Source organism: Lonchura striata, chromosome 22 (genome assembly GCF_046129695.1).
Source record: "Lonchura striata isolate bLonStr1 chromosome 22, bLonStr1.mat, whole genome shotgun sequence".
NCBI lineage: Eukaryota > Metazoa > Chordata > Aves > Passeriformes > Estrildidae > Lonchura > Lonchura striata.
This window is the reverse complement of record NC_134624.1, coordinates 2,416,583-2,443,284: the sequence shown is the minus strand read 5'-3', so window position 1 is coordinate 2,443,284 and position 26,702 is coordinate 2,416,583. Positions and strand designations below refer to the sequence as shown.

General features: G+C 49.8%; 1 protein-coding gene across 1 annotated transcript in view; it reads right to left on the bottom strand.

Annotated features, from left to right (window-relative positions):
- Positions 1 to 26,702, bottom strand: part of ASTN2 (astrotactin 2) — a 334,716-nt gene that overhangs the window by 195,582 nt on the left and 112,432 nt on the right. The window contains exons 5-6 of the mRNA XM_021551387.2: positions 25,723 to 25,830; positions 11,544 to 11,690 (exon numbers count right to left, since the gene is read on the bottom strand). Of these exons, the coding sequence (XP_021407062.1) occupies positions 11,544 to 11,690; positions 25,723 to 25,830 (255 nt within the window). The remainder of the gene's footprint in view (positions 1 to 11,543; positions 11,691 to 25,722; positions 25,831 to 26,702) is intronic.

Sequence of the window (26,702 nt, the reverse complement as noted above, 5' to 3'; positions counted from 1 at the left end):
GGGGGATTTTGCAGGCACAGAGGTCCTCATTAACTCTGATCTTCAATTACATTGATTATAAGACTGCCTCCATAACAGTGCTGCACAGATCAGAGAGGAGCCAAAAAACCTCTGCCATTAAGTGGTGTTTTGCAAAACTTACCATGGTAAAAGCCTCTAAAAAGGAGAGAAGAAACCTGCAAGGAGGAGTTGGAAAGGGGAACTGCCAGGTAGCACAGGAGCCCACAGCCACCTTTCCACTAAGTCAGAGGACAAAATTTGCAACTGCTGTCTGAAGACTGAAATCCTTCTCAGAGATTACCCAGGGGTAGCAAATGTACAGATCCAGGGCCTATTGTCATGAAACTGTAAGGCATGTGACCCTTAGGAAAGGACTAGGACACCATTCTTTAAAGCACCAACTTACTTTGATGAAAGCCACGAAATTAAAAAAGCAGGACAACAAGCTTGCAGCAGCAGCCACCCCACATGAACCTGCCTGAATACAAACTCTGGATCTGCTTTTGAAGAGGATCCCTGATGCTTAGCAAGAGGGACGCCTCCTCACCCTCATCCTGTGCCACATTAGCCATGCAAAGGATAAAACAAGCAGAGCCTCCAGTCAAGCATCCCAGTGAGTGACCTCATTTTTGGGTATCCCAAGATCTCAGCACCATCCAAATCCAAGCCCTAATTTCCCATAAACTTAGCTCTTTGACACTCAGAGTGTTTATATACCATAAACATATTCACAGGTGCATCTCTGCACTCAAAGCCAGGGGAGGCTGCCAAGCTGCTGACTGCTCAAGCAAATGAGAATTAGAGATCAGGATCCAGCAGCTCTGGAGACACAGCAAGGCAGGAGCTGCCCCGCCAAGGCTGCAGGATACATCTCAATCAGACACAAGGCAGCAGTAAATCACTGGGTAAGCCCCCCAGCACCACTGGAAAGCAGAGAAACACTGAGCACAGAGAAGTTTCTTAGAGCCACGTGGTTTTATCGCTAATTATTCTTTTCAATGAATTTTTAAAGATAGCCTTACATACCAATAACAACAATTGCTGGTTTCTTTTCCCAATCAGAAATACACCCTTTGGGAGTGTTTACTATTTACATGTAGGTGTCTAAGTAGCAACCTGTCAATTTTGTTTTCCTCCTGATTTCCGCAGCTCCCTAATAAAGAGCAAGGCTTGGGAAGCACGTACGGTTGTTTTGAGACTCAGCTACAGGCAACTCCCTCTGCACCCAAGGACTGAGGAGCAAAACCAGAAGCTCTTGATTAAATCCCTACTTAATGAACCCCACTTCTTGTTAAAATACAGCTTGGAAGTAACAGAAGCAAGCCCGACACAAATCAGACACATCATTTGTACATGGAGAGATGGAGGCGGCTGGAGCTGGAAGGGGATCTTGGCTCAGGACCTGCTGTACCTGCTCCATGGGCAGGTGGGTGATGGAGGGGTGACCTGTGGAGCTCCCCAGCATGGAATCATTCAGGTGGGAAAGACCTCTCAGATCACCAAATCCCAAATCTTCCCCCGGCACTGCCAGGGCAGCCAGACCATGTCCCCAAGAGCCACATCCACACAGCTTTTCAATCCCTCCAGGAATGGGGACTCCAGCACTGCCCTGGGCAGCTGTGCCAGGGCTGGACTACCCTTTTCTCTGGAGAAATTCTTCTTTTTATCCAATCTAAGCATTCCATTGGAGAAGAGGCCAAACCCCACCTGGTTCCACCCTCCTTGTCAGGGAGTTGTAGAGAATGATAAGATTCCCCCCAAGCCTCCTTTTCTCCAGCTCCCTCAGCTGCTCTGATCAGACTTGCACTCCAGCCCCTTCCCTGACTCCAGGTATTTTGAAGATTAATTACTTATTTTGATTTTAGTAAGTCTGATTGAGAAATCATCCTCATCAGGTTTTTCAGTGGGTTTGTTTGTTTGAAAAGCAGCACTGAAAACATTTCAATCCAAAATTCCTGAATTCAGGCTCAGTGTAAAATGGAGGTTTTTCTACCTTAGTCTGAAAAAACCCAAACCTAGGGAAATTAAAGGTTTTACTTTCCTTCCTCCTTCTTTCCTTCCTTCCCCCCTTCCTTCCCTTTCTTTTCCTCCCTCCTCAGAGGAGGGAGGGCACAACTTCCAGAAAGGAAACTTCTCACATCTCTGAAGCTGAGTGTGTGGTAAGATTTTGAGAGACATTCGCAGACACCCTCATCACCTTCGCTCCCACTGAAAACAAACAAACAAACAAACAGCCCAACCTCGATCCCTTTATAGCTTGCCTGTGAAATAAATAACAGAAAAAGGCATTCTACAAATATTTTGAAAGCTAAAATTCTGATGATTTCAAAGCCTTTTCACAAAATATTTCTCTTCACTTTCAAAGAATCCATACATAGAAAACAGTTTTTAAAAGTCAACATCGTGTACATATCAAAACAACCTTGAAAAGCTCAGAAAGGGCATGTTGAGGAACAAATCCTTTTAGAAACTACCAAGAACAAACATTTTCCAAATAAGAGCTGTTTCGAACATCAGCTGGATTTGTTTTCCACAACTGCAGTCTCTGGAGGGAGGGAAGGGGAGTGAATGGGGAACTTGATGGGGGTAGAACCCACTACAGACCAACCTCCTAAAACCTTCCTTGAGAACTTCAGACCCTACTAAATCACCCCCACACCCTGTTTGAAGCACCCCTTCAGCTGCAGTCCCCAGAGCAGGTCCCAGCACAGACACTCTGAAGACACCTGCAGGGATTTTCCAACCTGCTGTCCCCACTGCCAACCTCCCAGGGGTCCTCCTAGACACAAATGTCAAGCTTCTCACTCAAAACCTTGCTGAAATCTCCCTTGAATGGAGATGTTTAGGTATCAGGGTAAAGCAACCATCAACCAACCAAGTGAACTGTCTTGGTTTGAAAAGACAGGAGTCTGTGAAGGAGGGCAAAAGACTCCTGTGAAATGGAAAAGGTAAACCCTCTCCCTCCAAATTACCACATTTTTTTTTTTTTTAAAGGCTCTCAGGCAAAGATATGGGAATGGGAATAACAGTTCTTTACTAGGAAAAAAGACTAAATAAAAATAATAAAAAAATTTAATTAGTACAAACAAAACTAGTGATGGAGTCAGAACCCTGACACCCTGAGGAGTCAGGGTGTTGGTAATAGCCCAGTTAAATGGTGGCTGCTCCTCCTGGAGTGGCAGATGGAATGCTGCTGGAGCAGGGATCTGTAGCAGGGTGGAGTTTTCTCTGAAGGTCTGGGGATGGAGTAGATGGGCCTGGTCTTCCTCTGGGAATCCAGCAGGGAAGAAGCTGCTCCTCTGGGAATCCAGCAAAGAGCTGCTCTGCTGTCCCAAAAATTGCTGATTTTATGCAGGTAGGAGTGCTTGGCTCCTCCCTCTGGGTGGAGCATCTCACCATGGATGATGGAACTTTACCAGCCATGCAGTGAGACATTCAATGGCCATTAACAGAAGATTCTCCCCGGAGGGAGACATTGTTCTTGGAAGAGATAAGAAAACTGCCCCACCTCCAAGAGATGGTAATAGAATCCATGCTGATCTTACAAGCCAGGACATGAACACAGAAACAAAATGACATCTCTGCACCCTGAACCACTTCCCGGGAGCCCCACACCAGGACATGTCCCTCAAATTCTGTTGGCAATGCCAGGAGCAGCGTGGAGAACACCAGGACACAGCCACAACTCCCTCGCAGCTCCACAAGGTCCAGCAGCCCCTCAGGGGATTGATTTGTCTGGCTTTCTGTGTGTGTGTGTTTTCCACTCCCCCCGTTGCTTCCCCAGCACTGATCAAAGCAGGACGAGTTAAGGCAGCGTCAGAAGTTCATGTCTCTCATGCTGTGGTCTCCTTCAAAGTTCAGTGGAATTGCTTAAGCCCTGACAAAAGAGGCTTGAAGTTTTGACATTTCAAAAATCATTTTCAAGAACACAACAGGATAAAACAGCTCAGAAGAGATATCTAACAAGGGAAAAGAACAAAGCATCCAAAAGGCAGCCAAAAGGGTTTGGCTTTTCCTTTCTCTTTCTTTTCAAGGCAAAAGATCAAAATTTAATTTTTTTTGAAGAACATCTATTTCTTTCTCCCTCTGCTCTTTTTTGTCATCTTTGCTCCATTCACTGTTTCTTAGCCAACAAAACTCCTTTTCATCTAAAATTAGTATTTTGTGTAGGCAAGCAATGGGAGGTCATACTATAGGTTGCTATTAATGCATCCAGCCCTATGCTATCACACAGTTCTAATCCTGTTACAGATAGTTTTTATAAACACTAGAGGATAGATGATCCCTCTGGCTTCATTCTATAGGTACAAAGAATAACCCTATTTGATTTCTTTAGAGACCCTTTTTTCCCCTTGTTAAACTTGAAAGAACATTGCCCAAAGAGACAACTCCTCCCCTATCAGCTCTTCCCCTTGATCAGCTCTCCTTCTCCTGTCCCGAGCCCAGGGAATAAAAACTTCTGTTTCTTAAATTTCTCCCAGAAATGCCAAAGAGCAGGACAGACTTTGGGTGCCCAGGACACACATGCACTGACTTGAGCAAGGAAATGGGTCTTGGGGCAGGACTGCACCCACAGACTAACACAGTGCTCAGCTTCACCATCCGTCTCCAGCCCAGTGCAAAATCAGATGATTTGGGAATAATTTAAATAGTTTTAAGTCAAACTCTAAGTTCTATAGTCTATTTTGAATCCAGGGACAGCATCACACCAGGTTAAAATCCAAGCCAACCCTCTTTACTCTTTTTTTTTTTTTTCTTCTTCTTTTTAATTATTTCTGTCTTTGAACAAGGTGAAATTCTTAAACAGAAAGTTATGATAGAAAGACTAGAAAACAGCACAAGTCTATAGACACATCTTTCATCGAGTCCTCCCTCAGCTGAAGCACTCACAGTTTATATCTCCCAGTGCTTGACTCCAGGCTGTATTTTCAGCACATGAACTGCACCCATGGGCTCTCACCTGCCCAACCCAATGATGATCAAAGCTGGAGACCCCCATCCCTCAAAACACCACCTGCCAGAGCTTTCCCACCCTGGCAAAGCAGAAGTCAATTAGCACTACATGTCTGTGTGCAATTACAGCTCAAACTGGCACCACCTTTCCTGTGGGAGGAGCAGGGTTACAATTTAAGTGTTGAATTGCACTTCCTTGATTATTCTGACAGACTCTTTCTTTGGGTTTTCTTGTCAGTCAGTCTTGATTTCTCCAGGGCTGAGCTCCTGACAAACAATAAATGTATTTATAAGGCAGGTGATGGATCAGCCAACTTCTCCTAAACTTAAGCAAGAAGAAATCTGCCCACCCTGCCTTGTGGTCAAGCTCATGCTGCAATGAGATCTCCCCATGGCAGCTTTAGACAATGTAATTGTGGAGGTGTTGGGAAGACACATCTCTGTCCTCAGAAGTCATCTGGGCCAGCAGTGGCTGAGACAGAAATGAGACTCCTGAAAAAAACCCTTCTCCTTAATGCTCTGCACCTCCCAACTCCCACACTGCAGCTCGGGGCTCTCTAACAGAGATGCTCTCCAGATATCAGGAAAGGGATGAGGAAATCCAGCCTAAATCTAATCACATCACAAAGCACACAGGAGCTGTGATAAGCTTGTTGTATGAAGGCAGAAGTCAAGTTTGCATCTTCATCTATGGGAGGGGGAGCAGGTTAGCTGGCCAAAGACGTGCCATCCCTCCCAAATCAGAGGGCAAAGGGTGTTGGCACAGCTCAGCAGGTGCCAGGAGATGCCCCCTCCCCACAGGGGTGGCACCTCCTGCCTCTCTCAGGACACAGCACGTCCCAGCTTTGGAGCAGCTCCGGCTGACACCATCCAAATGCCAACGCCAACCCAGTGCCAATCCTGCTGGCTTTGCTCCAGTGAACCCTGCGAAGGAGAAGGAAGAAGCATTTGGCTTCCCCTGCACAAGGAGCTGCCCCAGGAGCTGGGAATGCCTCTGGCAGGCACAGGGCTGGGGATCCAGGCAGCAGCTGAGCAGGTTCACAAGGCTGTCAAAGCCACGATAAAAACATGATGTACTTCAGCCTCCAGAATCTTATTAGTTCTTCATGCAAAGAGCGTTCCTGCTGTAAAACCGTCTTGGAATCCCTTTGATCCACACTGATACAGTTCATAAATTGATGTTAATATTTAGAGTTCATGTCTGGTAACACTGCAGCCGTTTGCTCACATTTTCTTGCCAGGCAAGCAGAGACGGGAGCAGGAGTGAGCTGTAACACAGGCACGGAGGTGACCCCGGTGATTATGAGCTGATGAAATAAAATGCAATTTGTAGAGCTGCCCCCAAACACGGCCACCTTACATGAAACACACGAGGCCTGCAGCAGCCAGACGTGACACTCAGTTTGCAAGAAAGTGTTGCTTCTGTCAAAGCCCTGACCCAGGTCTCCACAGAGCAAAAACCCTGGGAGGAGAAAACAGCACAAGAAAAAAAATATTTTAAACCAATTCCTTCTGCTGATTTCAGAAGGGATTTATGGATCTTGGAACAGCTGGTGAACATGGGAGACCCCAGTTTCAGAATATTTCTGAAAAGATCACAGCATCACAGAATGCTTTGTGTTGGAAGGGACCTTAAAGATCATCTTGTTCCATCCCTCTCCCATGGGCAGGGATACCCTCCCAGTGGAGCAGATTGCACAGAGCTCCATCCAGTATGACCTGAGATAGCTTTGAGACCAGATCTCTTTCTCCATCCTTCTGGTACAAACCTGGGGAGCTTCACCTGTAAATCAAAGAGTGTCTCCAGCTTCTCCTTGCTGCCAAAGGGGACTGGGACACAGCCAGTCCCCCACCTCCCATGGCTCATCTCTGTGCAGCACATCCTGAGTGCCCTGAGGACACGAGGTAATGCCTGGTGACCTCCAAGAGTTGCAGAAGATAGAGGAGGAAATGTCAAAAACAAACAATTTAAAGCAACACATTTAATTAAAACCAAAATGAGAAGTTGCTGCGAGTCCCAACAATTGCAGTCTGCTGAGCAGTCTTCAGGGAAAATTAACACAGGCTGCTAATAGCAGCATCCAATTCAGCAGCATCTTGGAGGAAACAGTGGTGGGGGAAGGTAGGAAATAATCTGCAGATGAAACAATTACTGATCAGCTGCGTGGCAAGGACAGCACAGCATCGTTCAGGCAGGCAGACGCAGATGCACGGAGATTATAGAATAAACAAAAAGAAGCTCCCTCCACCTCTGCCATCTTGTCAGATTCTCCAGCCCAAAGCACGGTCTCAAATAGAAATTCCACTTGTGCTGGCCTCTTGGCCTTGCAAGGGGGGAGCTGGGTTTGCTCTCGGGACAGCGTTCATGCAGGGAGAGTTCATCCACACTTGCAGGAGGGACAGAGCCAACACACAGGCAGCTTGTCAGGGTGGGGACACTGCCCACAGAGCTCTGATCCCACTGCAGGATCCTCCCTGCCCACAGAACTCTGATCCCACTGCAGGATCCCTGCCAGCCCAGTCTGAGCTCTGATCCCACTGCAGGATCCTCCCTGCCCACAGAGCTCTGATCCCAAAATGAGGATCCTGCCTGCCCCCACAGCTCTGATCCCAAAATGAGGATCCTGCCTGCCCCCACAGCTCTGATCCCAAAATGAGGATCCTGCCTGCCCCCACAGCTCTGATCCCACTGCAGGATCCTGCCTGCCCCCACAGCTCTGATCCCAAAATGAGGACCCTGCCTGCCCACACCACACTCTGTGCACCCATCGCACAGCCCAGCCAGGTGCAGAGGGATCACCACACCTTCCCTGGAACACATCTCAGAAGAGGAGGGAAGAAGGCTGTAAATGCCCGAGGTGTCTTTGACAAAAACCTTCTTTATGCCCTTTGCTTTATTTCCACTTATAAAACAAAGCCCTACAAACCCCTCGCTAAATGCAGCTCTTGCTTCCCTCTGCACCACTGGAGGATCTCACCCACCTCTCCCACTAAAGTACAAACATCCACCCACACCGTATATAACCTCTCCCAGGCTGTAAAAATGGGAAGCTTTAATTGATACTATATTTCATACTGTTGTGCAGCAAGGACGTACTCCAGGCTGAGCCCTCCAGAGTATCTTTCCCCACCCTGCCTTCCCTGCAAGCCATTCCCATTGCTCCAGCTCTACTTTTTTGAATTATTACTTACAAGAAAAAAAACAAAACCAAAAAACAACTATTGAATGTAGAGCTGAGTGGCTCCCATATTCATAAGAGGTTTTATTACTCAGATGGAGGAACTCTCCTTCCTTTCTTCCCCCCTTTGACACAGCTAAAGGGTCCTCTAAATAATGCCTCACATTTCCATATCCTCATAAAAGCCACTACGGTTCTTTCCATAAATCTGAGCCACCTCTGAAACCAGAACAATTCCTCCTGCTCAGCACGGGCAGGGGCTGCCTCGAAACACAATCCCTGGAGCAGCAGAAGGGAGCAGAGGATGCTCCAAGCACTGCGTTCCAGGGAGGATTTAGAGGCACCAACTCATTTCTGGGAAGCAGGAGGTCCCAGCCCTCCCTGCCAGCCAGGCAGCTCCTGCCAGGCTCTCCTTGGTCCAGCTGCTGCACAAAGTGAAGGCACAGCAGCTGTGCAAACCAGGCAGTAACTGCTCAGCGGGGAGCGAGGCAGGGGCACCCCATCAAATGAACAAAAGGAAGAAAACAAACCCAGGGAGAAATAAAGGCAGTAGAGACAGGCTGGTTATTATAGAACTGCTGCTTGGAATATATCCTCCCAGTCTGGCTGCCAGTTGGCTTCTGGTCCCAGTCCTTCCCCTCCCCTTTCCCACCCTGCCACTCCAGCAGGCTCTGGAGCTGCTTTCTCTAACGCCATTCTTGCTGCAGCAGGGAAAGCTGCTCTTCTCCAAAGCTGGAGACACTTGGGGAGGCTTCCCCCCTCTTTCTTTTCTTGGCTCTGGCTGCTGGCACGCCAGAACTGGCTGGCATCTATTTAAAGTTTCCTTCAAAGGCGAGTTCTCATCGTCTAGGAGAGTGGTTTCTTTCAGCCTCTGCCTTTGTTTGGCTTCTCCTGCAGAGGTGCCGGTAGCAGCTCCGCTTTCACATTTTCCTTGGCTCCCGGTGCCTATTGAAATTCCACATTTCAAAAGGGAACGAGAGGGCACCGCTCCCTCGTATGGGAACATCTCCCATGAATGCACCATCGCTGCCTCCTGGCAGAGCCTGCCTTATCATCCTGTGCAGCACCAAAGGGAACAGCTTCGGGGACCAGGCGATTTCAGCGCGCGGCGACACTCGCGAGACACGGTGCCACTGCCGGGTGCCACACCAGAAGCTGCTTCAAGACTGATCAAAGCTCCCAGACTCTGCCAGGCCAAACACGTCAACTCTGTTGTCACCTCGATGCCACAGGGATGCTGATGCCAAGCCCCTTCAGCAGCCTGTAAAAAGCAGATTTAATCCTCCACGGGAGATCTCCAGGGAGGAGCAGGTCCGCTCTTCTCCATCAGCACCAAACTGCAGGTGTGGAGCCTTGGCAAACACATCCAGCCACACTTTTCCTGGGTATCACTGAAATTTCCCAACCCAGCTCAGTTCTGCGATGTCTTTAAATGCTTTGTAATATTTTGCTGCCAGTTGGGTGGTGCCTTGGGATTTGCTGTTATTCAGAAAGAAGGGACAACTTCAAGAGCTTTTTCTCTTCCCAGGCAAGAGACTGTCATCACATAAAATGCTGAGATTTCAGGGAAAGTGATAGCCACTGCAAAATGTCTTGGCTGCTTCTATGTGAAGAATTTGACTGCTTCTCATAAAAAATATTTTAAAAGTTTTCGCAGTTTGTAATTATATTTTACAGTTTCATTACCAAGCTCATTTTAATTCTTCTCCAAACCGTTGTTACCAGTCCTCTTGCCACTTTCTCTTCGGAAAAGTCATTAAGTCGGGACTGGAGATCATCCTATTTCCCCCAGTTTCAAGGATATTAATCTGCTTTATTGGTATTTCATTGTCATTTTCATTCGAGTGTTCCCTGTATTTGCATAATTTCCATTGCCACCTCTTTCCTGGTGACAAGCACAGGTTTAGCTTTCCACTTGCATTCTATGGAGTCTCATTGCATTTTGTTTATTTTCTTTTTCAGGACACACTCTCTTTCCTGGGCCAGAACCAAAAGTTGGGAGCAGGATGCTGAGGTCCTGTATCCATCCCTGCCTTCCTGGCTGACCTTCAGCAAGTACCAGAACCAGTGTGAGCTCCCAGTCCAAGCGCTGAACTGGCCAGTGCCCACCCCAAGGGAACACAAGTTAGCACTGGAGCAACCTCATGCCCCAAATGCAGGAGTTTCTGTTCTCTACTTGGAACCATCTGTGAAGATTTCAAATATTCATGTGTGGCTTGGACAATCATTAAAACTTTTTAGAAACATGTCAAGGTATAGGCAAATCCCATGTTTCAAATTCTTAAATCACAGAATGGTTTTGCTTGGAAAGGACCTTAAACATCCTCTTGTTCCAACCCCCTGTTAGGGCAGGAACACCTTCCACCAGACCAGTTTGCTCAGAGCTCCATCCAAACTGGCCTTGAATACTTCCAGGGATGTGACATCCACACTTTGATGTTATCTTCATGTCTCCACTGCACTGGTGTTCAGTTCCTCCAATGTGTGAACAAAAAGTAAATGCTCTTCTCTTTCCTACAAGGGCCAAGCTGTGACCACTGGGCTATCCCAGCTACCCAGAGACCACCCGTAGCAGGGCTAATCCCACTTCAAACACACTGGTGACTCCCATTCTGCCATGGGCTGATGACTGCAGCCCCTCTCCACCAGTCCCTGCAGCTCTCATGTTACTGTGTGTCTTTAACCATCTCCCCCTCCCCAAAATATTAATCCCCCAAGAGCTGCCCTCCACTCCAAAGCTCCCAAAGCAGGGAACTGTCCCAGAGCTGGCTGCACCAGGACAGCCCAGCAGCTGGTGGTGCACTGGCTGCATGTTTCTGGCGCAGAGGAAGTGCCCCTCTGCATGCCCCAAGCAGTGAGACGAGTGCAGGAGCTGAGGAATTGGAACCGACTGAATAATGGGTCCTGTCTGCTGGAAGAAAATGAAATTTGCCCTCATGTTACTGAAAACTTGCACTCGATGCTCACTGCACATTATAAAGAAAAGGTCAGTGAAACACAACAAATGCAAGGAGCCCAGTTGGAGAAAGCAATAAATAGTGACAGCAGCACTTGTCTAATTTATCAAAGCATCTCTGCCTTTGCTCAAACCCCAGCAATTTCCTTCAATACTGCTGCAAGGGCTGGGATGAGCAGCTCTGCTGCTGCAGGACGAGCAGCTCTGCTGCTGCCTGCCTGTGCAACTCCCAGGGCTGCTCACCGAGTTTGGAGGAGAACAGAAATATCCATCAGACACAATTAGCACCAATGCTAACAACAGTAATATTAATTGACACGACTGAGATTTTTGCCTCAGGCTCGCAGATGCGCTCGTGGAAAGGGAGATCCCTGCACTCAAGCACAGCTGGGGCGTTCCTAAAGAGAGGGATCTCCACATCCCAAAGACGCAGAGGGGCAGCAGGAGGGTCTTACCATCGGCGATGAAGTGCTCGGGGACGTGGAGCGTCACCTTGACGGTCAGCGGGCAGGAGAGCTGGGAGCCGCAGACCACGGCCAGCACGCAGGAGCTGACCGCGATCAGCGTCAGCGCCGTCTTGTTCACAGGGCTCTTCGTGGAACCTGCAAGGCACACACAGGGGTGGGTGGGCGGCCAGAAGGGAAAGCTGCACCCAGGGCTTCCTCAGCACAGGCAGGGGAGCACCAGCATGGGGAAGGCAGGCATGGAAAACAAGGATGGGAGCTCAGCAGGAGTCTGCACATGCCAGGGCTCCCATCACACATTGTTTGGCACAGGGCTTTGTTGCCCCGATTCTTAAGATTTTCTAAAGCCTTCTGAGTTTACATTCTTGTAGAGAATTTTCTCACACAACTTTCTGTAAACAACCTATTGTTTTGCAGTCCTCCATAAAAATGGAGAAACTTGATGTACTAGTAGTTTGTCCAATGTCATTGGAGAGGTGCCACATTCACCCTCCAATCCACTGTCACCTTTGGAAAAGTATAAATGCTGGAGTCAGAAAATAAACTTCCTCTTTTTCACCTTTGCAATAGCAGCGGCTCAGGTCGTGCCTTCACGTGTCCTGTAGCAACAGGGCTTCATTTGGCCTCTCAAAAAACCCTGCTCAAAGCCCTGTATAGACCCTCTCCCTGGGAATTTCTCCTCCCTGGAGTCGTTCTGCCCTGCTGAAACCACCATCACTTTTTGTCAATGTTTGTTGGCTTAGCAAGCCACTGTGAAACCCTCGTGGGGCAGGACAGCGTTAGGATGGCTGAATCACCACCAACAGCAGCTGGGTGGGACAGAATCCCCAAGTTTCATAGGGAATGTGGGGAAGCTGTGCAACACAGAGAGACCTGGCTGCCTCGGAAGATTCAGCTGCTCTTATTGGATGCAGACTGGGAATGTCAGGTGTCCAAATGAGACCCTTTCTACTGATGGAGATGACCAAGAACTGTCCCAGACCACCAACAGGTCTCCACTGCCCAAGCAAGGAGTGCTTGGAGCCTGCAACCTTGAGGCACCACTGATCCCCCTGGACCTGGGGGCTGCCCCGCTGCTGCTCTGACTGCACTGCATCCCCCACAGCCCCCTCACCCCACATCTTGTGCCAGCACCCCGCTCTGCTCCAAGATAACAATGAACACCCCACAAGGTTCCTTCTCCAGGGCTTGGGATGCACCACTGGGAGAGTGTGTCCATGGCAAGGAGAGGGCACAGCTCAGGAATGAACCCAGAGGCTGCACAGCCCATTCTGGTGCACACTGAGATGACCCAGCTGCTGGCAGAGGAGACCACAGCCCTGCTCAGGATTCAGGTGAGGGCATCTCTTGATTTTGGAAGCAGCCTCTCCCCACTTGCACCCCAGCCCTCATCACCTCATCAGCAAAGCAAGATTTAAAAAGCATCAGTTTGAAAACTGAATTGGAAATGGATCCAAGTCAGCACTTGCATCCTCTATGATTTGCCTAAAGCTGCTGCTGGAGGTGCTGGTGCCAGGCCAGGGCCTCATGCTCAGCACAACCTCTCCTTTCCAGGCAGGGCACCCAGCCCCACCACAGCACCCCCAGGCTGGAGCCTGCACAGGGGATGCTCCAACCAGGATCTGTAGGACAGGAGAAGTGGCTGATCTGCTGGAAAATACCCCCATCACTGAGAACAACAGGAGCAAGTAAATTGATTATTTATGAAGCATCTTCTCCTTTCCTTATGCATGGATCATCTAAACAGCCATCCCACTCCTGTTTCACAGCTTTATCACCAATCCCCTGTGCCCCTCACCTTGCAATCCTCTTTTTTTCTTTTCCAATCTTTATTCATATCATCAGCATAAGTTAGCACTTCCATGGGAGGCAAAATCCTCCTCTTGCTGGGCATACTGTGCCTGCCACAACCCCTGCTTGGCTTGAAGTTATGACATGAATGCAAAATAGAAAAAAGAGCAGGGCGGGGAAAGGAAAAATAAAAGGCAAGGAAAAAAAGTCCCCATGAGGATAAGTGGACGAAATCAAATATACAATGGACCAGACAACGCTGGATTTCACCCTTATAAATCACCTTTCAATCCAGGGTCTTAAAGTGCTTTGCAAACATTAAATCATAAATCCTTTATGAGTGAGACAAGTATTATCCCCTTTTCACAAAGAGCCCAAATCCCAGGTATGATGGCAGCTTTCACCAAACTGCAGCCAGAAAGGAGATGGAGGAATTAGGATTTCACAGCCCCATCAGTCCATGTGGCTTCTTCTGTCCCTGTGACTCACAGGAGAGCAGCACAGGGGCTTGAGACAGCAACAATCCTTTTACCTTCCATGAGTTTGAGCTTGGCTGCTCAAGGAAAGGGACAATTGCTCCAAGTCTTCTGTAAGTCCCTTCCTCCTGCACTCTCCCATTTGCATCACTGCTAATCACTGACCTCTGGAAGTGCCTGATGTTTGGTTTCGACCAACTGAACCAAAACAAGGGGGCTTCTGCTCGAGCAGAAATTGGGTTTCCAGCTCAGCTCTTTATTGTTCACGACCAGTTAGCTGCCAGGTTTCAAGGGAGACTGCTGGAAAAGCATTTAAAGAGAGGGACTGGGCTTGTGTTTTCCATCTCTTTCCCTGCTCTGCAGACCACTGATGCTCCAGCATTGCTGTGCTGCATTTAAACACCTATCTGGAGATAATCAGCTTCACTCCAAACCTTTAAAACCACAAGCAAATGCATTTTCAGCAAGGCCCTGCTAACCAAACCCACCTCAGCAGGTTCTCCAGGGCTTCACCCTGCTCCAGAGGTGAGACAAACTGATCCCTTCCTTCTTCAACCCAGGGAGGAGATCCAAACCCAGCTCAGTAGCTCAGGCAGCTCCAAATAAACCCAATGCCATAAATGAGAGGCTGACCTGGCTAAGCCTGGGCTTTCCCTCCTCTCCTTGTCATCTCCAGGCTTTCAGGGAAGTGTTTGAAGAGCAGATTTGCAACTCCAGGTGCACCAAACAATCTGGTATCAATGTCCTTTACCAAGAGGAGGAAGCTAGGTGGGGAACACAAGACCTTTATGGATGGTTGAGAGCCCCAGCACCCAGCAGAAGTTCTGGTTTGGGTCTTGTGGGGTCCAAAAATCCCAGGAGGAAGATGGTAACCAGACCTGGCTGAGACCAAACTCACTCCCCAGATCTCTCTCCCCTAATAAATGCTTCATACATTAAGATGATCTCTCTACAGCTTTAATCAAAGATGTTTCTGTAGTGTTCTGAGAGGTTGCAACAAAGTGAGTGGATTTCTAAGTGCTCACTGAGACAGTTTTGAAGGGAAAACATGGACCATGGGGATTCCCAGGGAGTCTGCACCCAAGCAGTGGGCAGGGCACAGCACCAGGATGAAAAATAGGAATAAATTACTTTTGTCTAGAGAGAAGTAACTTCTCCCCACAGCCCACAAAAGCCAAGGAGAGAGAAACAGAAAGGAAAGGCAAGGTGCTCCATTTCAGGGCAGAATCATACCTGACACGCTCCCTGCTAGTGATCCAAGGGTGGCTTCACTAGACTGGAAAACAAGAGGAGTGTCCAGCACCCTGGTCAGAAGGACTCTGGCCACCACCACCTTCCCCACTCAGGATTTCTTTGTCTCCCCTCAAGCCCCAGTGCAAGTTATCCTGGTGAGGATGTGAGTCCCTGCTCAGAAACCGCCTGCAAAGCACCACATTCCCCTGAAGATTTTGCACCTGCTGCAAGATGAAGATAAATTCAAAGGCACTGGTGTAAACACTCAGCAAACAGCCCCTCCAAACGCACCGTGTCTCCTTTGAAATATCATTTCCTCGTGTATTTAATTACTCACTGCTTTGTGCACTTTCCTTTGCCCGCCCAAAAGACAAGGAGGGGGAGAAAAACCCAACAAAACTCTGGGCTCAATTCTTCTTAATACTGGCAGTGCTGCCTAAATTTAGGGGGGAGAAGAGAAAGAAAGGAAAAAAAAAGGGAAAAGGTGTGTTCAGACCACGCATGGATTTATGAGCAACACAAATATCCTGTGTTCTCAGTAATATGCTGTTTCTAAATCAGGCTCATAAATACATGCTTGGGAGATTAGTCTATAAAAAAAAATAAACTTTAATTACCCCCTCTTTATCAGCACACAGCCCGTGGTGTTAACCATATGTGGGTGTTAAACACCAAGTGCTTTGCAATTTTCCCCGCCCCCCCCGGGAGACAATAGCATCATAGCATCACAGGGAACATTCCGTGGCCACTCGGATATGGAAATGTATTCCCAGCACCCGAGGAAGACAGGGCTGGGGAAGGCGATGGGGAGAACAGCGAGTGCTGGGAGTGTTCAGCAGCTCCCACTGAGCTGTGCTGTGTGCAGGGCACCCAGTTTGGGGACAGCAGCACCCCTGGGAGACAGCAGCACCCCTGGGGGAGGACAGCACCCCTGGGAGACAGCAGCACCCCTGGGGGAGGACAGCAGCATCCCTGGAACACAGCAGCACCCCTGGGGTAGGACAGCACCCCTGGGAGACAGCAGCACCCCTGGGGGACAGCCAGCCCAGCCCAGCCCAGCCCAGCCCAGCCCAGCCCAGCCTGCAGCCCCGGGATGCTCCCGGAGCACGCCGGTGCTGCTGCCGTGCCGAGGAATCGGCTCCCAGGGAATGCTCAGCTGTTCTGCTGCAGCAGAGGCTCACTAATGGGACAGAGCAGCGTTTCCAGGACAGCCTCACACACAGACACGTCCCCAGGTGCTCCGCGAGGGGCTGATCGTGCCTGATTGAGACAAACGCCAATTAAGATGAGCAGTGGTTGTTGGCAGGAGGTTCTGGATGTGGAGCAGCCCTGCACAGGGAGGGAGAGCGCTGCCTGCCTCCCCTCCTGCCCTGCAGCCTCCTCTTCCTCAGCAGGGTGGGCCTTCTGAGGGATGGGATGGGAAATGGGATGGGAAGTGGGATAGGAAATGGAGGATGGGAAACTGGGATGGGGGATGGGATGGGAAATGGGATGGGAAATGGAGGATGGGAAACTGGGATGGGGGATGGGATGGGAAATGATGGGATGGGATGGGATGGGATGGGATGGGATGGGATGGGATGGGATGGGATGGGATGGGATGGGATGGGATGGGATGGGATGGGATGGGATGGGATGGGATGGGATGGGATGGGATGGGATGGGATGGGATGGGATGGGAAATTGGGATGGGAAATTGGGATGGGATGGAAATTGGGATGGGAAATTGGGATGGGGATGGAAATTGGCATGGGGATGGCAGATCCTCCTTCCAGTCAGACTCAGCTCTCCTGCACCACGACCCCACCATGCCTTCACCATGCCAGCCCCTTCCTTCTAAAGGGGAGGGATGTGGATGCAATGAGCCCCCCAGGCAGGGGTGAGAGCACAGGCAGGTGTTCCATCACACACCATCCACACCACACCTGGTCCCAGCCTCTTCTTGAGGCATCTCCACTGCAGTCCTGGACAAATCCCCACAGCTCCAGCCCAGATCTGGGTCAGAGCTTGGGCACTGGGCAGCCTCCAGCCTCACCCCAGAGTCAGCAGGACGTGGATCAGCCCTGCAGTGGCAGCTTTGCTTGCCCTGTGTTTGGGGAGACCCCTGAGGGGACCCTCCAAGGATGTAGAGGATGCACAGAGGAAGGGATGGGGGAAAGGAGGAGGAACGGCAGCCCCGTTGTGCAGCAGAAGGGTGAGATCTGTCGCTTCTGGATTTATAGAGGATTAGATCTTGCTGAGCACATGCTGAATCAGATTAATACTATTAACATTTATGAATTATCCTCTAGCAATTAGCTGAGACGTCCTCCAGCACAGCACAGGGAGCTGCAGAAAAGGCAGCGCTGGGCTGTGGCTCAGGGGGGGAAGATGCCAAGGGGTGGCTTGGGCACTGTGGGGTTGGGCTGCTGGACCCCATAGCAAGGTCAAGGGCTCACTGACCGAGCTCCCAGTGAGCTCTTGTGCTCCTCCAGCAGCCCTAGCCTCGGCTCTTCAGGTGATCCTGGAGTTATCAAGCCTTATGTACTGAATAAATGTATTTGTTTCCTAATTATACAGCGGTTGGTGGTGCTCCCCCTTTGCTCTAAGGCTTTGTGCTGCAGCTGGCAGGGAGACCTCGCCAGCAAATTCCAACCAAGAGGAGGAAGGGGGCAAAGGCAAAGCCCTGAAGGCTGGGCAAGGAATGAATAATTGAGGAGAGAGAGGAAACAGAGATGACCAAACTGGCACAGCTGAGATGCTGATCCACCAGCCCCATCAGCAGCAGGGTCACCACGGGCAGATTCTCCTGCCCACACATCTCAGACCTTCTGGCACGGCAAAGGAGGGAAGAATTTGTGCAAACTCAATTTGCTCTCCTGGCACTGTTATATTTTTTTGCATTTCTCTGGGCAGGGACAATTAAAATTAAAATCAATGAAGTCAGTTTTGCTTTCATGTTCTCAGTGCTGAATTGGTTGAGATAAAATCACATTAAAGAAACAGCTACATATTTAAAGGTAGATATTGCCTGCACTGGAATTTTCTTTCATGAAAATCAATGAAAGCACTTCTCCTGGAATTAAGGCCTGATCTTTTTTTGTTTTACACTCCAAATGAGTCCCAATTTTACAATATACAAGCACAAAGGCAAATCTGAGTAGAAAGTTTCATTTTAAGGAGAAGGGAAAGTAATTTTCAATACAGTGTAGCAAAAACATTATTCCTACAGGAAAAAGGAGGGGGGAAAAAAGTAATCATTATCTATGAAATAGTTTGTGTTGAGTCACAGCCCAGGGAGGATTGTGCTCAGCGAGTGAAGGGCTGGTCAGACAGATGAATTGATTTTAGAAACCAGGAGGAGAGCAGTGATGGAGGCCAGGGTGGCAGGGAGGGCTCAGGACCTGGCAGGAGATGTCCAAGCACTCAGTTGCTCAGATCCTGGCTGGACCTTCACCGCAGTGCCCCACTGTCCCACTGTCCCCCTGCAGACTGAGCTGGGATTGGGGAATTGGGCTGCAGGCTCAAAAAAAAAAAAAAATTAAATAAAATAAAATAAATAAATAATAATAAAAAAAAAATCCCAAACCATCTTTTGTCTCTATCCATTATTTTGGAATAGATGCAAACTGACAGAACAGGATGTGAATACAAATCTCTGCAACAGCTGCCCGAGGTCGGGCCACATCCCTCCGTGCCTCAGTTTCCCCCTCAGTGCCAAGCATCACACAGGAACAAATGCGACATCCACCACCCTCCCGCTCCCTTTCCTGCCGCAGCCGGGAGACAAATCCACCGTGCCACAGGAATCCACAACCAAACGCATCTTCATTTTCCCTTCGTTTTCCGAGCGGCGCCAGCCCTCGCCCTCCTCCCGCCCGCATCCAGCTCCGTGTTTGTGTTCAGCTTCCCGGGAAACAAGAGGCTCGTTACCATGCGGAGGGCGACAGCAGAGCGATTAGTGAAATTTGTTACCCACATGCTCTGAACAAAATTAAATTAAAAGTGCTGCTTTGCTGTCAAGATAAGGGCCAAGCCGGAGAGATAATTTTTCACTCTCAAACACTCAATTACTCGCTGAGGCTGTATCAGATACAACCCGAAAATAAATAAATAAACGGGAAGACCCGCACTGCCTCCAGGAACAGATGTAAAAGCCTTTATCTCCAGCGCAGTCCAGGCAAGTTGAAGTGCCTGTGGCCACCGCAGCTCCAGCAGCATTTACCTGCAGCCCCAGCAGCATTTACCTGCAGCCCCAGCAGCATTCACCTGCAGCCCTGGTGTGCCCAGCAGCTCAGTGCCCCTGGCACAGGTGATGCAGAAGTGCATTTCCACACCTACAGCCACTAAGGCAGCAAAGAGGCACCTGGAGCAACCCCAGCCCAGCTCCCCTGCACAGCCGGAGTCCAGCAGGGATGGAGAGGGACTCAGAATGGCTTTTATGGGCTGTTGCAGTGCCTCGTTGCTCTGCAGGCAAAATAAACCGGCGTGAAAAAGCACCACACTCGTTCCCTAGCTGGAAAAGCAGCATCCATGACGGGGAGCAGAGAATGGCTGGGAATGAGCAGCATCCTCCTGTGCCACACTGCCCTGGGCATCACAGCGGGAGCATGGCAGCGGTGCCAGGGCGCAGCCGCAGGGAGGGAGGGACCTTGGTGCTCTGGGACATGAACACAACATTTCTATCATGAATCCAGCTCACTCCTGAGCTTTGGGGAGCTGCAGGGTCCCCTCTGGGGTGCTCCTTCCTGGCCTCACAAAGAGCAGCACAGCTCCATGTGCCATGAACCAGCTGGGTGTGCAGCACCCAGGCTGACCTGTCCATCTGTCCCTGCAGGGAGCAGCTTCCCTGTGTCCCTTCCTGAGAGTCCCAAAGGTTCTGTGTCCCTTCCTGAGAGTCATAAAGGTTCTGTGTCCCTTCCTGTGCAATCCTAAAGGTTCTGTGTTCCTTCCTGAGAGTCCTAAAGGTTCTGTGTTCCTTCCTGAGAGTCATAAAGGTTCTGTGTCCCTTCCTGAGCAATCCTAAAGGTTCTGTGTCCCTTCCTGAGCAATCCTAAAGGTTCTGTGTCCCTTCCTGAGGAGTCCTAAAGGTTCTGTGTTCCTTCCTGAGGAATCCTAAAGGTTCTGTGTCCCTTCCTGAGCAATCCTAAAGGTTCTGTGTCCCTTCCTGAGGAGTCCTAAAGGTTCTGTGTCCCTTCCTGAGGAGTCCCAAAGGTTCTATGTCCCTTCCTGAGGAATCCTAATCTGTCTGGAGTGGGCTGACCACATGAGGAGGGGATGGACACAGGGCTGCCAGGAAGGGAGAAACATCCCCAGGGACAGACAGACAGACAGCATCAGACACAGACAGACCCAATCTCTCATTCCTGCCTTCATGCCCCTGCAAGCAGCCCAAATTGACGTTTGCTTTATCACCTTTTGTCTCCCACTTGGGTGCCAACAGCATCTCCCCCAGTCTGAAGGCGAGTCAGGCCCAAGGCAGAGCAGGGAGGCAATTCCCTGAGGAGTATGGAGGAGTGGAGTGATGTCCTGCCTGCAGCATTCACTCAGCTCCAGCGAGGCCAGAGGCACCAGCAGAGAGCACTACCCAAATTTCATTCTGCACCTCGTTTAGTTCCCCATGAAATAATAAGTGCCTGCTGCCTCTGGAGATGGGAGAGGATCAAAGCGAAGCTTCCCATATGTAGTAGACTCCGAATACCTAATATTCCCTTATAAAAGGCCTTGTTTTAAACACCAAATACAGAGGCAGATCAAAGCTCAGCTTCTCGTTTCTCTAACAGCCCTCAGAAGGCTCCACCAGCCAGCCCAGCACACATGCACACGGGGCTGACACCAATCCAAGGTGCATAATTGAGTTCTGCTAATTTGTCAAAACCATCACCGCGTGCTACGGAAACAGCCAGGTGCCTTGTTCACAGAGAGCCCAGGAGCATCCCAGAGCCATGCCCTCCCTCCCCTGGGCTGCTGGGCAGCTGGAACAAGAGCTGTGCAGCAAAACAGAGTGGGATGTTGTCCCCCTTCCTCTTTTAACAGGAGCTGCCAGGAGGGGTGAAGCCACGCCAGACCCAAATGTGGGGTAGCAGGCTCAGGGTGGTGCAGCTCCAGCTCCAGCAGACACCAGAGAGAGCTCGAGGAGCAGCAGCCAGCTGAGGACACTCCATGAGACACCCCAGGAGGGTGGACACTGTGCTGGGTGCCCTCCAGCACACCTCAGCCATCACAGGAACAAAAGCATCCCTCTGCCTTTGCATGCCACGCTTTGTGCCTGGGTTTCCAGCAGCTCTGTACCTGATCTCTGCTTGCTCAGCCCCAGACTCAGGGGTCTGGCAGCAGTGATGGGGACCTCCTGGCAGGTCCCAGGGGCTCCCAGCAGGTCACAGAGGCTCAGACTAGAGTGCAAGGGAGGGCAGAGAGTCTGTGGGTCTCCAAGACAAATGGGCTTGGGATGGCTCAGCCCCTCACAGGGTCTCCATAGGACACCATCACTTTCCCTGCCTCAGTTTCCCCCAAGCCAGGAAGCTGAACAGCATCTGCTGCTCATTTCTGTGTTACAGAGCAGCTGCTCTGTGGTCTGAGAAACCAGAGGGAGATACAGGAACCTTGCCTGTGCCTCCCCTCCAGCAAGGAGGGGCTCATTATACTCATGGAATCCTCAATGAGATGGGCAGGGAACTGAAACAGCCTTGGAGTTACAGTGCTGCTGCTTCCCCCACACCTTTCACTATTTCACTTCATCATCAGGAAGGGGCTGCCTGTGACCAGGGGAACTTGAGGCTGCACAGACAGACCTGGAGCTGAATCTATCTTGCTGGGCACAAGGCAAACCCCACCCCAGAGCAGGAGGGATGGAGCAGGAGTGGAGTTTGTGCACAGGGCTCTGCCTCCTTGCTTTAGGGGGATTTTTGCTACTTATATTTTACTCTCCAACTCAGAGTGGAACCTGACTGAACACATCCCACCCTGAAGCATCAAAGCTTTGATATTGCCCTGCTGGCCAGCGGGGGATGTGGATTCACATCCTTACAACACTGTCAGGGTCTCTCTCCCAGCGAGACAGTGCTGGTGGAAGGTGTGATGACCGACAGCCCTGGAGACAAGAGCCAACTGTGCACCACAGCCAGAATGCAAAGGAGGTCCCACAGTTCCTGTACTCCCAGGGGAATGGAAAGGGAAGCCAGCCCCCACAGCAAGCAGAGCCTTGCAGTGCACAAACCTGTTGCAAATAGGTTGCAAGAAAATCTGATTTCTGGAAATCCTCAAGGAGTCAATGCTGACGATCAGCAAGAAGGACCAAAGCAGCCATCCCAGGCCCCAGCTGAGGGTCACTTCAGCCTCTGAGCACAGAGCTGTGCACTGCCTGACAGCCTCTCTCAGGACTTGTTTCACTTGGAAAAGCAATCCGAATTCCAGCTCCCTTGAGAATGCATGCTACTACAGCAGAGCTCACCCTGATCTGTCAAAGAGAGGTGGAGAGTGGGGAGCTGGTGTGGGCACAAGCAGGGACTGTGATGAAGAGAAGGGGTGTCTCACTGAAGATTTGGGTGTGAACAGAGCACTTCTTGGCATCAGCCAGCAGCGCCTCTCCCAGCTCAAATCCCTGAGATGGGGCTGAGCCCAGCAGCAAAGACCAAGACTCCAGAGGAAGATCTCCTCTGCTTTATTCCTTACGCTCTTCTCCTCTGTAATTTCTCTGGAGCCTTTCCAAAGACATGGTAACATCAGTGTAAGGGCATCCCACAGCCCTAGAGGCTGGGAAGGTGAGTGGTGCAGCATGCTGTGACCACAGAAGGTGCTGCCTCTTACATCTCCATGTATTCCTTCCCTGAAAACCAGGTACCAGTGTGTCTGCTGCTCCTGAGCTACCAGAACAAACTCTCCCTTGCTGAATATTACCCTGTGGGAATGTCTCTCTAACCTGCCTTGCCAAAGCACTAGAGACCCTGCTGTCCTCCTTCTCCAGGAGACACAGGAGTCCACTTAACCAAGCTCAAATAAAAGCAAACCTGCACACCTCCTAAGTGGAAACTTCCCATCACATCATCTGGGATCAATGCCTTGACAGTGCAAGTAATTAGGCTCAATCCTACAAAATCTTATCCGAGGAGAGAAACCCCAAGGAATCCCTCTCCTTGGACCCAATAACTATCCAAAGGCACCTGCAACGACACGCAGGGCTGGCGAAATCGATAGGGGAACATCATTGTAAGAATTAACTGTATCTGACGATGCATCCTTCTCTATTAGAGTTACGATCCCGTCCAATTATGGATCTTGGCTGAACTTGCAATTATGAGTTCGGTGCTACGACTTCCCACTACGCTATTGCTTTGCTTCCATGAGGGAGAGGAGAGTCAATGAAAGGATAATGGAAAATTCCTTTCAAGGATGCAGCGATGGCCAAATTTATCTAGACAGGAGGGGAAGTACAATGGGGACTTTATGCAAGACAATTCCCTCAGTTAGCCCCCAGTGAACATGAACAAACCAGGTTCCCACAGCATTGCTCAAACACTAAGGCAGATCTAAGAGCCAGCCCTGTGCGACGGCGCGAGGCAGCTCTGCCTCCTGAATTCCCTTCAAACCCAGCCATCAAAGCTGCCCAGGTGAACAACAGCTCATTCACAGGGAAAGAAAGGAATTCTTCCCATTCATCTGTTCCTTTATATTTGCCCTACAAGGAAGCTAAAACCAACAACCAAAAACCAACATAGACGTCAATAAAAATATCTTTGTACCCGACATCCAGTATGAGCCCTTTTCAAGAGACTCACAGAGCAATCGACCTCAAGGGGAATGACATCAAGGCAGCCTTGCAAAGATTTATCTGCCTCTCATTAAAACACAGTTTTCCATCCCTTCCCTGTGCCCTATCACCCTTTTCCCTAGTGGAAGCTGAAAAAAACCCAAACTTCAGTGACTTTTCCAAAGTACCCAAGGGCTGTCACAGCCTGCCCAGTATTCCTGGATAATCCACTGCAAAAGCTACTCCAGCACCTGGGAAATTTTATCCCTGTATTAGCAGTGTTTTGGGACATTTTATTTTGTTCCTGTTTGCAACATAACCAATTCCCTCCTCCTGTCACACAGGCACGAAGATGATCAGAGGAGTGGAACATCTTTCCCATGAGGAAAAGCTGAGAGAGTTGGGATTGTTCAGCCTGGAGAAGAGAAGGCTTAGGGGTGAATAACTGCAGCCTTCCAGTACCTGAAGGGAGCTGGAGATGGACTCTGGAGAAGGACATGGAATGACAGGACAAGGGGAAATGGCTTCAAACTGACAGAGGGCAGGGTTAGATGGAAATTTAGGCTTTAAGCTTATTGGGAAAAAAATCTTGACTATGAGGGTGGGGATGCCCTAGCACAAGTTCCCAAGGAAGCTGTGGCTGCACCTGATCACTGGAAGTGTCCAGGACCAGGTTAGACGGGGCTTGGAGCAACCTGGAATAGTGGAAGATGTCCTTGGCCAAGGCAGGGGGTGAAACCAGGTGATTTTAAAGTCCCTTTCAACCCAAACCATTCTGGGATTCTGATTTTATCATTTTCCCCTGAACACAGCTGTGTTTGTATCACAACAGGTAAGGAACTCACGAATCCTCTCATCCTTTTCATCAGAAGCTCATTTTAAACATGGTGATGATTTCGCTTGCTTCTAAAACACATGGGGGAAAAGACAAAAAAAACAAATGTATAAAATTGAAGGCCCAGCCTTTGAGCAGGAACAACTGCAGCACACCCCTGTGCATGCGTGAGCTTATTCCCGTGTGCAACCATCGAGCTGATCAGAGGTGTTGAGGCAATTTCACATTCAAATAAACACACTGGAAGCATTTATGGGAATGGCTCATCATGGAAACAAATGGGGCCGCGTGCTGCCGCGGTGGGCACCAGCATCTATCTGGCTGCTGAGGCCCGGCTCCCTGCACAAAACAAATGGAGGGAGCAGACCCACTGTGCAATTTTTAAATTGCTTCCCAACGGAGTTATTTCCCGACAGTGATTTTTCAAACCCAGCAGCAGCAGCAGCAGCAAAACTCGTCTTCTCCTCTACCAAACGGCTCAGCCGGAGAGTCCTGAACAAAACTGATCCGGCGTGATGTGATGAGAGGAAATGTGGACACTAATTTCAAACTGCTGATAATATTTCAGTTTCTTGGCTCCTCTAACTCACAAAAGAGCCCAAAGAGACTTGGGTCTACAAATGCCTGCCCCAACCCTAGTTTTGAGTTTGTTCTTTTTAATTGCCTTTGTGCCAAGAGGAAGGCTGGGAAATTTTCATCCAATGAATATTTTGCATGGGAAATAAAGGGCAGAAAACAGGAGTTTGGAGCAAGGAATTGCCAGGGAAACCATCCCTGACAGCTGCACTGGTGCCAGGACAAGGACAGACACAACCACTCCCCACTGGTGCAGCTTTGGGGAAATGCCAAGGCATGTGGAGGATAACTGATATTAGAAACCATCAAAGAAACCCAGAACCTCAGCAACATCACTGGGAAATGGGATTTACGGCTCCTGCACGGTGCTGCATCACACAAACAGCACATCTTGGGACGTGCTTACCAGCACAGACTGGTGTGGCTGTCCTTTAGACATGAGCAGTATCAGACACCATCACCCATGGGAAAGTCAAGGTGCTCCAGCATTTCTTTTCCCTGACACCAGTGTGCAGTCACAGAATCCTTTTGTACCTTTGCTTCGCCTCCGGCTCCGGTACTGCTCCGTGTAGAATGTGAGCTGGGTTTCATCGTCTGCCTCTGAGCCAGAGTTGCCTTTGGCACGTCCAAACCCGATCCCACCTGCAGGCAATAGAGAGGAAAAAATCAGCCCTGGCAGCTGGGATGCTCAGGAGCAGGTGGAGCCGGGAGCTCCTCAGCAGAGCTGAGGATTTGGCCAGCAACCCCCACTCCTTGCTAAGGTTCTTCGCTTGGGGTCACCAGTAGTGATCAGGAACTTTTACCACTCATGATTTCATCAAAAATCAAAGCCCCACAGTGCCTGTAGTGATGTGAATGTAAGAAGACACTTTCTACCCTCAGCAATAAAAACATAAATATATTTCAAGGGACTTACAAAGAAAACCCCTGAGTGTGGCAGCTGCCCTCCACCTGCATGGTGAAATGCAGTGAATTTTAGCAAACCCAGCAAGGACAAATAGCACAGGGGGAATACAGCCCTTGGGGGGCATTCAGGATCCCCCTGAGGGTCCTTCCTGCTCCTCAGCACCCAGTTTGGCCCATCTGCTCCCCCAGTTTGCTGTGGCAGCAGCAGTCAGGACTGACAGGCGCAGGGCTGGCCCATGGTTCACTCATCCTCCTTCTCTCCAGGTGTGGTGTGGGATGCAGCAGAAGCCCAGCTGGCTTCATCCTCAGACCCACCATGAAGCAATGGATGCTTAAAAAGCACCACAGACTCTAACTGGCAGAAGTTCTTCAATCTTTGCAGAGCTTAAAGCAAACAGGCCTCTGGGGGTTGACAGTGGCCCTTTAAACTGCCATTAAAATATTTTACTGTTTTTAAAAAATCTTTTATTCTAGGCAGCCAGCACAATTTCCCCATTTCTTGGCAGGAGAACAGAAAATGAGCGGTGCCTTCTGCCCTCTGAAATCCTTAATCACAGCGATGAGAGGTGGCTGGCAGCAGCCAGAGGGACATCAGGAGCTCGGCACGT